We start from the raw sequence: 14,827 nt of genomic DNA on the forward strand, positions 1-14,827 counted from the left end.
TTATGTTGGTCATCTTGAATTTGGCGGCCATATTGGATTTTTTTTCGTGGCTCCATATCTGAATTTTGTCTACCCCCCTTAATCTTTCACTATGCCAAGTTTCATGCTTTTACCATCAATTATTCTGATATCCGCTGGACTAATTGGTCATTTAGTGAATTTAGTGATTGTGTGCTTAAAACATTAATTTAACATTTACGATTGACACAGTATGCATAAAAGTGCAATTGAAATTTTATTTTTTTCTCTTAATTTTGGTATACATTTTAAAAACGTCGTGCTATAAGCTCTGTTGTCCCCTGGTAATGATTGGTTCCTCGCTTGCATACTTAGATAGATATTAACTCATCATAGATACCAAGATTGAAAATATATATTTGCGCCAGACGCACGTTTCGTTTACAAAAGACTCATCAGTGACGCTCGATTCATGAAAAATTGTTAAGCCAAACAAAGTACGAAGTTGGAGATCATTTAGGACCAAAAAATGCTGCCAAATACAGCTAAGGTAATATTTCCTAAGGGAGACAGCTTTAGTGTTTCAAAAATTCAAAATTTTGAAAACAGTTACGTTAAAGTTATGACCATATCAATGATATTTCATGTCACCACAGAAGTGCTGATTACTGTGCTGGTGATACCCTTGGGGAATATGCAATTTGGAAGCACAAATACAAATAAAGACATAAATAGGTTTAAATATGGTGAACCTACAAAAGGAAGGTATTTAAACAAATAATCAAGTTCTAATTTATTATTTATTTATTTAACATATTGCCAGTTCCTCAATTAAATCATACGGCGAAACCTTCCTGTTTTGAAAGTCGTTCGAGTCTTTTTATCACCTCACCCAGTTAGAAGTTAAACTAATAGTTTATGCAAAGGTGTGTATAAATTCTGTTCAAAATCGCCATGTTGTATTCAAGAGGTAGTAATCGTAAGTATTTATTATAATTAAACTCATCATAGATACCAGGATTTTAATTCAATATTTATAAAAAGGCAACAGTAGTATACCGCTCTTCAAAACTCGTAAATCTATGGACACAAAACAAAATTGGGGTAACAAACTAAAACTCAGGGGAACGCATCAAATATAAGAGGAGAGCAACGACACAACATAACACACACAGAAACGGACTAAGCATTAGACAAAATCCGGTGAGAATAACAAATATAGCAGACGCGCATTTCGTCAACAAAAGACTCATCAGTGACGCTCAAATAAAAGAAATGTTAAAAATGCCAGATAAAGTACGAAGTTGAAGAGCACTTTGGACCAGATATTCATTTAGTTTTGCCAAATACAGCTATGGTTAAATTGAGAAAGCAAATGGGGAATGTGTCAAAGCGACAACAACCTGACCATAGAACAGACATTAGCCGAAGGCCACCAATGGGTCTTCAATGTAGCGAGGATTCCCGCACCCGTCTGTGTCCTTCAGATGGCCCCTAAAACATATTTTAACTAGTAGTGATAATGGACGTCATACTAAACTCCGAATTATACACAAGAAACTAAAATTAAAAATCATACAAGACTTACAAATGCCAGAGGCTCAGTCCTGACTTGGGACAGGCGCAACATTGCGGCGGGGTTAAACATGTTTATGAGATATCAACCCTATACCTGTAGCCAATGTAGAAAATTAAACGCATAACAATTCGCACATTAAAATTCAGTTCAAGTGAAGTCCGAGTTCGATGTCAAAAGATGTAACAAAAGAAATTAAATAAAATGACAATGATACATAATTAACAACACACTACTGGCAGTTAACTGACATGCCAGCTCCCAGACCTTAATTAAACTGATTGAAAGATTATGTCTTCATCATATAAATATTAGGAATAATCTCTACCGTTAGTGGTTTAGTGTCATACTATCATAAAATATATTAGAAGAACATAACCCGTGTCATGCCAACAACTGTTTTTTTTCTTTTCTTTAAATAAATGCAGAAATAAATGTTCCGATGCAAAGACCCTATACGTGAATCAATATTAAAGCTAAAATATGCAATCTTTAATGATCCGACAACATTATCGTAACTATATCCCGTCTAAATAAGTCTGATTAAAAATTTTGTAAGCTTTTGAGGTGAATACTGACATGTTTGCGCTTTGTAAAGAATATTACCAAAGAAGATTGAATGTGAAATACCTGAACGTATAAGATGTCTGCATGTTCAGTTATATTTACGAATTATTTCCTTGTACCGATGATAAAATTTAGTAAATGTCTTGACCAGTTTATAATAACAATAATCATTTCCTGAGGTAGAAAAGTCTAAGTATTTAAAAAACTTAAAGTTTCGTTAACAGTTAATTTACAATTATGAACATATAGCACTAAATAGAAGCAACACTAGATAAACTTGGTAACAAACAATGGTCGATTTTATACTAGAAGCTTATAATAGTTAGTACAATGTAACACGATTTCTGTAACAATCGTAGGTATGAACATAATGTTTATACGTTTCATCTGTTTCTTCAGTTTTTATTTATATTAAAAATTGGATATTGTATAAATGGCAATCAGGCAACTATCAGTAGACAATTTCAGATCAAGTTTCAGAAATTTCTATCAATGGTAGAGTTAAGCAAGATTTTATGCATTTTCAGTAATATTTTTATGAGTAATCAGCTGGTAATATGATCATTAATTTTCATTTAGTAAACAGTTATTCTGTCCTGTAAAACAGTGAAAATTGAAGAAAACATTTCGTTCCATATAAGATTATAACCATCACCAGAAGTATTACATGTTAATCCCTTGTATCCCTGCTAACTAGTTAAAATAGTGCTTTTAAACACCCATGATATATATCTATGGCTCGGACATTTTTTTCTGTAATGAAATGCAGTGTTAATTTCCTTCAACTGTCAAAACCAAGGAAATATCTTTTTTTACCTTCACGTTATCCAGCGCATCATGATAGAATTTAGTACGAATCGATTAAATCGATCAAACATTCATCCCATTTGCATAACAATTATAGTTGAATATGATACAAAAAAATGACTATAAGATGTTGAAAAACCACGAATTTCCTCTTTGTCATTACTAAAAGGTGACTTGTGGTCCATTTATACCTAAGGCTTTATTCCCTCATGTGTTTTACTTTCATTTTACTAAATTTAAATTTTGGCAACTTTTACATATCATATAAGAATTTTTTTAATAAATGACTAGTTGAAGTGTGCATGCTGACTGAACTATCCGTAAAAAAGTTTTCTGACTCCATGGAGGTTTCAAAAAGTCCTTACGTAAAACTAAAATGTACGCCGCCATATAACGGATGCCTTTTAGTAAGCATGTGTTGTAACATAAAAAAAATTCATTGAACTATTACTGTACATTTCTTAAAGAGTAAAAGAGAAAGGTTTTCTTGTATAGCCCATTGCATGAAATAATGAGAAAAACATCCGAAAAATATCTCCTAATGCGCCGAGTATGGCTTTCTCTGTCTATACTCATATTCATGGTATAGTCGATGCCACTGCTGGTGGACGTTTCGTCCCCGAGGGTATCTCTAGCCCGGTAGTCAACACTTCGGTAATGACATGAATATCAATTATATGGTCATTTTTAAAAATTTCCTGTTACAAAACTTCGAAAAACTAAGGAATTTCTTGTCCCAGGAATAGACTATCGTGGACGTATTGGTTACTACTTTTGGGAATTGCGGGTGATAAATGCTCTTCAACTTTGTACTTGTTTGGCTTTACATTTATTTCGATCTAAGCGTCACTGATGAGTCTTATGTAGGCGAAACGCGAGTCTGTCGTATTAGATTTTAATTGTGGTACCTTTGATAACTATTAAATCCTATTTCAAGTTATTTCCACTAAAATATGTTTTTACGACGTAATCAACTCAGAATCTATCAAGATTATTATATTCAAGTGAAACAGCATGACATTTAAAAAACATGAGAGTAGTACATATAAGGTCAAATATCCACATTTAGCTTTCCATTCATATATAGTAGTAATACCACTGTTGATTTCCGCTATTGATAGTCAATTGTTTCAATTAACTTCTCATCAAGAGCATTTGTTATGTGCATGTCCACCATTATGTCAATGACAGAAAAATATCAATGTTTTATATAAGGCTCAGAAATTGTGTTTCGTGCCAAATACACAAATGTTGAGATATAATTTTATCTGAGACTGATCTAATATTGTTGTTATACTGTAGCTAAAATCTATTATATTAAAGAAAATGAAAATTAATTTTCATCCCCAAAAGAAATCAAAATTTTGGCATGACATGAATTTGACATTGCACGAAATTATCCCTTTGTTACAATATCTAGTAGATAAAGGCGTTACATGAAATCGACCTTGCACAGAAATATCCCTTTATTACTAAATTTGAAAGATAAGGGCCAGCGTGAAATGGAATTCACATTTCACGAAATGATCCCTTTGTGATAATATGTATAAGATGATCGAAGGCGTGACATGACATTAACATTGCACGAAATGATCACTTTGTTACTATATTTAGTAGATGATAGTGTGACGTGAAATTGACATTGCACGGAATTATGCCTTTGTTACTTTATTTAGTAGACGAAAACGTGACATGACATTAACATTGCACGAAATGATCCCTTTGTTACTATATTTAATAGATGAAAGTGTGACGTGAAATTGACTTTGCAAGGAATTATCCCTTTGTCACTTTATTTAGTAGACGAAAACGTGACATGACATTAACATTGCACGAAATGATTCCTTTGTTACTATATTTAGTTGATAATAGTGTGACGTGAAATTGACATTGCACGGAATTATCCCTTTGTTACTTAAACTTTATTTAGTAGACGAAAACGTGACATGACATTAACATTGCACGAAATGATCACTTTGTTACTATATTTAGTAGATGATAGTGTGACGTGAAATTGACATTGCACGAAATGATCTCTTGTGACTATATTTAGAAACTATAGATGAAAGCGCGACATAACATTGACATTGCACGAAAGATCTTCGAGAAATGATCCCTCTGGTACTATATTTAGTAGATGAAGGCGTGATTTGAAGTGACCCCTTTGGTACTATATTTATAAGATGAAGGCGTTTCATAAAATCGAACTTGCACGGAATTATACCTTTGTTACTATATTTAGTATATGAAAAAGACATTGACATTGCACGAAATGATCTCTTGTAACTTTATTAAATAGATAAAGGCGTGACATGACATTGACATTGCACGAAATTATCCTCAAGAAGTGATCCCTTTGGTACTATATTTATTAGTGGAGAGTATCAAAAAACATTGACCTTACATGAAATATTCCTTTGGTTACTATATTTAGTAGATGAAGGCGTGACATGAAGTGATTCCTTTGGTACTATATTTATCAGTTTAGAGTGTGACAAGACATTGACCTTGCATGAAATAATCCCTTTGTTACTATATTTAGTAGATGAAGGCGTGACACGAAATAATTTCCTTGTTACTATATTTAGTAGATGAAGGCGTGACATGACATTTACATTGCACGAAATGATTTCCTTCTTACTATATTTAGTAGATGAAGCAAACGGGAAGTGTTCTAGCTGTGAAGTATAAACTACTTTTACAACTGTACCTGTCTTCCTCATCCGTGTTTTATTTAAATAGATAGCTGACGTTTTCTTTGTGTTTTAAAATTTGTTAAGTTATTTCTTGAGAATTGAAGTAATTTTACTCATCATATTTGTATAAATAACGATACTTTAAAAGCTAACATTTAACCAAGACTCGTTGAACAGCATGACCGTTTTGTCGCTTTAAAAACATTACATTTTTAGATAACATTTAAATTACCGTTATTTGATACAATTTTTAAACTGTTTATAAGTGTGTTTTTCAATCATAATAAATAGATTGAATATAAAAAAAGGTATGCAGATTTTCTAAACTTGATTTTTGTTTCCTGTTTTGTTTAACACATTTTTAATAGATTTTTAAAAGGCAATCATCTCCTCTGACATAGATCTCATTCTTAGCCTAGGTTTGGCATTCTTTTATTTGTTTTTTTTGTTAGCTAGTCTAATTTGTATAAGGCTATTTTATATCACAGTATCTTTGATGCGTTTCACTCGGTTTTTGTTTGTTGCCCCGATTTTGTTTTTTGTCCATGGATTTGCATGAACAGCGTATTTTTACCGTTGCCTTTATTTGGCATCGGGTATCAGTGAATACACATCTGGTGTAGCAATACTGACACCCTTTCATGATATGACAAAATATTTTTTGTTTATGTTGGAAAAGGTCTTGGGACAGTTTGTCCACAACATATTTTTAGTAAAGACATGCGCACGAAGGTTCAGGATAAAAACAGATCTTTCTCATTAGGTAGCTCCGTACTTTTAGTCTACTAAACTCTTATAAAACAGCCTAAACTACATTTTTGTATGGTTAGGATTTTCAAACTTATCTAAAACATAACAGTAAATTGTTAAAATGAACAGATAAACATGAATTTTCTATTTTGATTACTAGTAACAACTCGTTAGAGTTTAATTATCCTCGTTTTTCAGTATACCAAAAGACTTAAGAATGTTCGCACATGTATTACCAATATTTTTCAACTGATCGGGCGGAGCTCATGTCTTAATTTGCATTAGAACAGTCTACTTGAAGATGTGTGTGATAAGGATGATTGCCGTTATAATTAATATTGAATTCTAATCAACTGTAAGTGTCACCAAACTCATATACAAGAGAGCTGAGTGTATGATATTGGACATATAACTGGACAGTTCATTAATGAGTTTATCCCAAAACTCCGGTCTTCAGATGAACTGGTCTTAAATAAGCGAACTTCTTAAACCCCGCCCATTCAAGTGAAATAAATTTAATAATAATTTTGTTTTAAATAATAAGATCATTACAATAGGCAAATACACGTTTCGTAAAGCGCTTAACCTGACATGAATAAATATAGAAGTGTGCTACGTGATCGGATCACAATAAGCTGTTTTATTAAAAAAATTTATTCATTAATACTACTTTTTCTGTTAAGTCTGTTTTTTTATGATATGCATTTGACGTGACTCTGTACTTATGTATCCTGTTATACTTTGAATCACACAATTATTTAGTCTTTCCACTTTTCTGTGGAAAGACTTATTGTATTTGTTCTGAACGTTACATCCTCGGGAATTTTTGATTTATTTTGATGAAAGGATTCGATGAAATTTTAGAGGAGTTATCTACCTTTACAAAACAAATTTGTCGGTACGCTTTTTTACCTCATAAACAGTAAACCGTATAACCCTGGAATGTTTTTATTTGAATCCCCTAGGTCCTCACTTAGAAATGAGGTCAAGGTCCAGGTCAAGTTCTCAATTGTGACTTATGCCTGTTTTTGCATTTTCGCCGATAATTTCAAAGATACATATAAAAGAACAAGTGCAAAATGTCTACTTTGTTGTAAAGGCATTTGACCTTGTACAAAAAGTAAGGTTACAAATGACCTTGAAAAATGCCTAACGGAAGTGACTTTGAAAAAACCTGAAGTAGACTTTTTTGCAATTTTTTCATATAAAATTACTCACATTCGATATTTTTTGTCATAAAGATACATAAACTGATTACAGAAGACTAAACATTACTTCCAACAAACCGGAAGTGGTAAATTATCTCCCATTCTACATACAAAAGTATTTAAAACTATATAATTTTGGAATCTGTGTGAAAAAAGCTATCATATGCGACCGGAAGTGACATTCATTTCCCCAGAAGTAGCATTATCTCCCTTACATCACTCAAAAGTATAATTAAACCATTATTTATTGTATTAGTATGAGGAAACTATCTATCTAATTTCTTTGTTATGGAAAGACTTTCAATTGTTCTCTGAACAATTGGTTTTTAATTCTAATTATTAATATGAGGCAGGCAAAACCTGTGAATGGGGACGAAGTCTGTGTGTATTATTTTTTTTTAATTCAATCATGTTGATAAAAGAAACCGAAATACCGTACGTAACGTTCCCGATTTTGGTTCTGTTGTTATGGAATTAGCTGTGACGTTCTTTAAATTATGACGTCATATTCGATGTAAACAAAAGAAACGCTTTCATCAGGTAACGTTTTTTTCATATCAAACAATTATTAAAATTGAATTTGTATTGAGATCTAATCTTATATTTTACTAGACTGATAAATATATTTTTTTTTTAGAAGAATGAAAAATTCGGGAAATTTTCCCGATTTAAAAAAAAATCAATCTTAAGCTGGGGTCACACATTCACGATTTTTACTACCGTCCTCGACAGGACCATTCCCGATTAAAATGTATCAAAAGTCTGATCAAGATTCTGTGAATCGTGGATGGAAATTCAAACTTAAATCAAAATTTGTAAAAAAAAAAAAATTTGATCACGACAACAATCAGATAGTGTTCAGGAAGCGACGATATTCAACCGTTTCTAAGCGAATTAGTACCGATAATCCCGTTCTGAAGCCGCTTCTAACCCGATTTGTATTTTTCGCCAGGTAAAATTCGACCGAGTATGTCACGACTTCGTCCCGACTCTACCGAACGTAATCCGACAGAGATCAGACAGTGACCGACGCTGACGGAAGATATCCGTTAGAAAACTATCGACATATTCGGGATGATCAGGTACTGACGGAACGTAATCCTATCACGGTCCGCTCTATCACATTGCAAACGGCTTTGTCTGGTCTCAGTCGTATTGTATTCTGTAATTATCGGGACTCTGACGTGGGTATCATTGATTAATTTCGTATTAATAACGGGACTGTTTCGGCAAAAAAACGGTTCGCAATCGACAAGATCTGGATGCAATCTGGACTCAATCGGCAGAAAAACAACTATGAAAAATTACTCCAGATCATTCCCGTTCCACAAGACACCGTCCAGAATACAGTCATTGTTCGGAATTCGATCCGATACAGCAGAATCTGTCACGACATAGCCACGATTGTAATCCGACTAGACAAAATCGGCTGAGTTGTCCCGAATGTTACGGGACGCACCTAACTGTCGGGGTGCTTTGCCGAACTATTCGGACCCTTCCCGACCCATAAGAATCTGTTACGAACTCAAACGACTGTGTTCAGACAATGATAGGACATTCCAGATAATTGAGGATACTAATCCGACTTTTTCACTTTTCGTGTCGTATTGCTGTCTGATCTCAAACGGGAGCAATAATCAGCAATGTGTGAACCCCGCATTATTAATTTTTCTACCGTAATTGGGGACTTCGTCCCAATATTATACTTTTACTGTTAAGTCTGTTCTTTTGTTGTATCTACTTTACGTGACTCTGCATTTATGTATGCCGTCATACTTTGAACGACAAAATTATTTTATGTCTACCTTTGAGAATTTCAAACGCGCAATTTTACACCAGTACTGAAAACCTGCCATCCTTTTCGGGTAGACTTTACATAGATAAATAAAAACGTATAAGATAAACAAAATGAGGATGTTAAATTTGATGTATGCCATTTTGTGCTTCTTCGTTACATTTGTTATTTTTATAGTGATAAAGATGATAACATAATGTTGACTGCTGTACCCCTTTTTATGACATTTTTACTCTTTCAGTACGTTTGTTTTGTTCACGCATCGTTGACAATGTAATGAAATGCGACTGACATACAAGTGAGAGGTTTAGCTAGCTATAAAACCAGGTTCAATTCACCATTTTCTACATTAAAAAATGCCTGTACCAAGTCAGGAATATGACAGTTATTGTCAATTCGTTTGATGTGTTTGGACTTTTGATTTTGCCTTTTGATTTTGATCTTTCCGTTTTGAAATTTCCTTGGAGTTCAGTATTTTTGTGTTTTTACTTTTTTTTCTAATAGCCAAGAATTGCAAAAAAATAATCAACCAATTTCATATAATTATTCATGATCTTGTAGCAAGCATGTGTAATTTTCTTTTCTCTTACAGAAACAACGAGTATGTTGCCGCTGTTATTATTTATCACATGTGTTCACGTTGTTAATTGTCAACGCTGTAAAATCATTTACGGCAGTTTCAAAACAGCCGATTGTCGTAGACTTCATTTAAGGGAAATTCCACAAAACCTATTGGAAGACATTGATGCATTGGACCTTGGTGAAAACAGCTTTGTGACAATTGCGAATGAATCTTTCAGTCGTTATAGCAACTTAAAAGTTCTAAAACTAGATACATGCAACATAAAAAGCGTAGAGTCAGAAGCATTTAAGGGTTTGTGGAAGCTTGAAATCTTATCATTGGCTAATAATTCTCTCAATATATCAACCAATGATGGGTTATTCATTTTACGTAACATACCAAACATTATTGACCTTGACTTTAGTTCAAATATGGAAATGGCTGATAAAACTGGACATTTGTTGTATCCAGGAGCGGCATTTCAACACTTGAAAAGACTACAACACTTGACCATTGATCTCTACGGACATCCTGTTTTTGGACCTGAATTCAAACATTTACCTTTAAAGTATATCAAGTTCAAGAGCTGTCATCTTAAAAATTTAAGAAATGACACATTCAAAAACTTTCCAGCTACTTTGTCAGAAATTCATTTTTCGAAATGTCTTTCTATCCAAACTTCCCAAATCGGAGTTAATGTATTGCAACCGTTTAGCGCGCTTTCTATTCTTGACTTGTCATGGACTTGTGTTACTTTAACAAAAGGATTGGAATTAATGTATCCACTTGTAAACAGAATAATGCATTTGGTAGATCTATCACACATGCTTAATCCAAGGACAAACAAATTTGTTATACCTAATACCATCATCCTGACAGCGGAAATGATGAAACATCTGAACACTATGTGCATTCAAATTCTAAACTTGGCTGATAACAACATTGTAGATATTCTACCGCGCTCATTGTTTGGATCAGAACATCTGGAATGCCTTGAACATCTCGATTTATCAGGCAATCGCTTCGGACTTTCTTCTCTAAAATTTGAACTACCGTTTAACACTCCTAAACTTTCAAATCTTAGAGTTTTTGATTTTTCATACTTGGCGTTAACATATTTGGATGCAGTTTACATGCCAACAAATACCAGTGCGGATCAATATCACTCGCGTACCAAACAGAAAAGGAAACATGACTATTGTGAAGGTGAAACTTCCGTCAATGTAACTATTCCACCAAAACTCGAAGTATTGCGTATAACACATGTTTTAGGTGCGCCTCCCTTTCCACAATTAACGCTAAATAACATCACTAGTTTACGATACTTAGATATGTCTTATTACGATATCAAGTGCTTTCCTGACATCTTTTTGTATAATCGAGACATACGGTTGGAATACTTAGACATATCAGGAATTGATTGTGAACATTACTTCAAGAAGAAAAACCTACCTTACTTTCCTGTTCTTAAGGAACTGTACATGAGGGATGCACATTTCTATCGTGCTATAGATAAGAACATAAATATATTTAAAAATACTCCAACTTTAGAGCGTTTGGATTTAGATTCAAACTATATGTTTACTTTGCCATCATCATTCATAATGCATTTGGACCAATTAATTCACTTACGACTTTCAGAAAATCGCCTGAGTCATATTCCTACTGCCATTACATATCTGACAAGACTTAAAACGCTAAATTTGAAAGGGAACAGAATATTTACTCTCTACCCTGAGTTTACTTCATGGCTTGATGCGCAGCAAGTAAAACTTGGATGTTTTTCACTGAAGATACGAAAAAATGATTTTTCTTGTTCGTGTGAAAACAGAAAATTTGTTCGATGGTTGAATAGTACGATGGTACATTTGGACAATAAGACTTACTATTGTCGATTGAGCAATGGATCTTCAAGTAACACTAACACGGTTTTAATGAATTACCATGATATATTTAGTAATTGCGATGCTTTCGTCTGGTTACGAGTTGGTGTAATACTTTTGGTCTCGTTTTTTATTGTTCTTCTTCCTACTATAGTAATATACAACTTCCGATGGAGAATTATATTTTTCTGCTACCGGAAGTTTCGAGGAATTGTGGAGAACAGCTTGAAGTTAAATTATGATTATGACGTATTTATTTCTTACGGATATGATGGATACACATGGGTTCTTGAGACTTTAATGGAGCAACTGGAAACAAAATGGGGTTTTCGCGTATGTATAGAAGATAAAAATTTCATAAGTGGCAGATCGACATTTGAACAAATAGGTATTGCTATAAACAGAAGTCGCCAAATCATTTTTGTCGTGACTTCCGATTTTATGTCTAAACCTTTTGCCGCGTATGAAATAGACCGGACAAAAGAAGCGAGATCATCACGTTCGCTACAGAATATAATCGTTATTGCCCTGGATATAAACATTGAAGACATACCACGAGAATTACAGTCACTATGGAGTGATGTTGTTGTTATTGAATGGCCTCGACATTCGGATGATGTTAATTTGGCTTTAGACAATTTGAAAACAAGACTTCTGCTGAATTTTTGAGACACTCTTGATGCATGTTCACGTATTTGGTTTAAAGGGACAGAATGAGAAATACTAAATAAATTGTATTGTTCATGTGTAAGCTGATACAACAAAATCAAAGTGTTTAAATCTTAAATTTTAACTGCATGACATTTAAACAGAGAGCAATAATGTTAGAGCTAAATAAAAGAGAATATACAACCAAATTTATCTACTCGTTTGAATTGTTTTACATTGTCTTATCGGGGCCTTTTATAGCTGACTATGCGGTATGGGCTTTGCTCATTGTTGAAGGCCGTACGGTGACCTAAAGTTGTTAATGTTTGTGTTATTTTGGTCTTTTGTGGATAGTTGTCTCATTGGCAATCATACCACATCTTCTTTTTTATATTCTCCAATAAATATTTTTTTAACTGACCACAGTATCTGTATTGTAATCAGAGTGGCTATATAGTTAAAGAGACTTAGAGCCGTGGTTTAGGGGTTAGTGCATCGGACTACTAACACAAAAGGTTCCGGGTTCGATTCCCGTTCGGGATGAACATTTCAGGAATAAAATTGAGAATCGAAATGGGGAATGTGTCAAAGAGACAACAACCCGACCATAGAAAAAAACAACAACAGAAGGTCACCAACAGGTCTTCAATGTAGCGTAAGATTCCCACACCCGGAGGTGTCCTTCAGCTGGCCCCTAAACAAATATATACTAGTTCAGTGAACTCGATTTTCGGCTCTCCCTTGACACCATTTGCATGGTATGGTCTTAAGGAAACGATGATAGTCAGTCGGAAGGGGACGATAAATGCATGGCTGACCCGTGTAAAGAGAGAGCCATATCTCTTGCACGTTAAATACGCCCTTGTAGATTTCGAAAAAGAGTAGGCTAATGCCGCTACAAGGCAGCACTCGCACCCGCAAAGTGGAAAGATATTGATATAAGTTGCAAAACTTGTTTCCCAATCCACTATAAATAAATATGTTTAAACTAAACTAAACTATAGTTAAAGCAGACTCCATCATTCGTTTAAATTGCTTCAATGCTTAAATTAAAATATACATTCAGTCTTCCTTGAGTATTAACAAGTTGTTAAATAAAAATCACCTTTCACTCATATTGATCAAAATTGTCGTCACCAAAAACATGAATATAAGAAGAAGAGGCCTATACGTTAAATGAGACAACAATCAAATCACACTTAACAACACGTTTTCAGATCAATATTATATCTTCTATAATTTCCATACATTTTATTTTACAAAAGCTGTGAGTGTTGACAAATTATCCAAGATCTGTAAAGAATACCAGATTCTCCATATGGCATATATATTAAAATGAGTTAAATTAAGATACATTAACATTTCAGACTTGGTACTTGTAACAAGCTTATGACAATGTGACGGGTTTGACTAATTTTTACTAAGATTAAAATTCACATGTTCGCCTTATATTATCATCTTAATCGGTGGACTAACAATAAGGACATAAAAAAACCCATACAAAACATTTATTAACGAAAAAGCACATAACTGTTTTTATGACGGCATATATATATATAAAAAAAAAAAACAAGAACAAGAACTAACAGCACTTTAATGATTACAAGTAAAAGAAACAATATTACTGATTGTGAGCAGTAATTTAAAACAAGCTTAAAGTTAATTAAATCATGTGGTCTAACATATAGTTAATATGATGCATGTGGTGTAAATATTCTTTTACGATCCAAGGGGAATTCGGGTTAAACATTCGACAGCAAAATACAGACTTAACATCTCGGGGAACCTAATTAAACGTTGTATAAATTATCAGCATGATCAAAGCAAGATTTGATGGAAAAATAAAATAAAGTTGTAACAATGTCCAGATTAAGATCTAATAAACGTTCACTTAAATTTTTGGGTAAAACTTCATCACCTTTGCTATAAATTATAATCATGAAGGATAATTCACTGGTAATGTGGGTAAAACTTCATCACCTTTGCTATAAATTATAATCATGAAGGATAATTCACTGGTAATGATCTGTGATTTTGTGTCCTTTGGGTTGCTACATACAGCTTATGATCTATACTATATCTAATATTAAAAGCTCGTTCTTTTTGTATGCAATTTGGTCTAGACTATTGCAATACGTATCTTGAATTTGGCGGCCATATTGGATTTTTTTTTCGTGGCTCCATATCTGAATTTTGTCTATACCCCTTAATCTTTCACTATGCCAAGTTTCATGCTTTTACCATAAAGTGATCAATTATTCTGATATCCGCTGGACTATTACCTGCATACTATTGTATTACAAATTATTTCCAGGACCAGGTATTCCCGTTTGAATGGTTTTACACTAGTAATTTTGGGGCCCTTTATAGCTTGTTG

The 14,827-nt window shown here is 33.5% G+C and overlaps 1 protein-coding gene and 1 long non-coding RNA gene across 2 annotated transcripts; one reads left to right on the forward strand and one right to left on the reverse strand.

Moving 5' to 3' along the window:
* Window positions 1-878: 878 nt before the first annotated feature.
* Window positions 879-12,626, forward strand: LOC134682057 (toll-like receptor 4). Its single transcript, XM_063541656.1, has 2 exons — window positions 879-937; window positions 9,950-12,626. The coding sequence occupies exons 1-2, from the start codon at window positions 913-915 to the stop codon at window positions 12,469-12,471; spliced, it is 2,547 nt and encodes an 848-aa protein (XP_063397726.1). The 5' UTR covers window positions 879-912; the 3' UTR covers window positions 12,472-12,626.
* A 1,320-nt stretch (window positions 12,627-13,946) lies between these two features.
* On the reverse strand, window positions 13,947-14,768 carry LOC134682058 (uncharacterized). The gene is made up of 2 exons (XR_010100771.1): window positions 14,431-14,768; window positions 13,947-14,368 (listed from the first exon to the last, which is right to left on the reverse strand). It is a non-coding gene; the product is annotated as an uncharacterized LOC134682058 (long non-coding RNA).
* Between the last annotated feature and the right edge of the window lie 59 nt (window positions 14,769-14,827).

This window comes from Mytilus trossulus, chromosome 8 (assembly GCF_036588685.1).
Source record: "Mytilus trossulus isolate FHL-02 chromosome 8, PNRI_Mtr1.1.1.hap1, whole genome shotgun sequence".
In the NCBI taxonomy this organism is placed as follows: domain Eukaryota; kingdom Metazoa; phylum Mollusca; class Bivalvia; order Mytilida; family Mytilidae; genus Mytilus; species Mytilus trossulus.

Excerpts from the sequence above, each read along its gene's own strand:
- LOC134682057 (XM_063541656.1), top strand. The coding sequence starts at position 913 with ATGTTGTATTCAAGAGGTAGTAATC. Across the intron at positions 938-9,949 it reads GTATTCAAGAGGTAGTAATC|AAACAACGAGTATGTTGCCG; the intron begins GTAAGTATTTAT and ends TTTCTCTTACAG.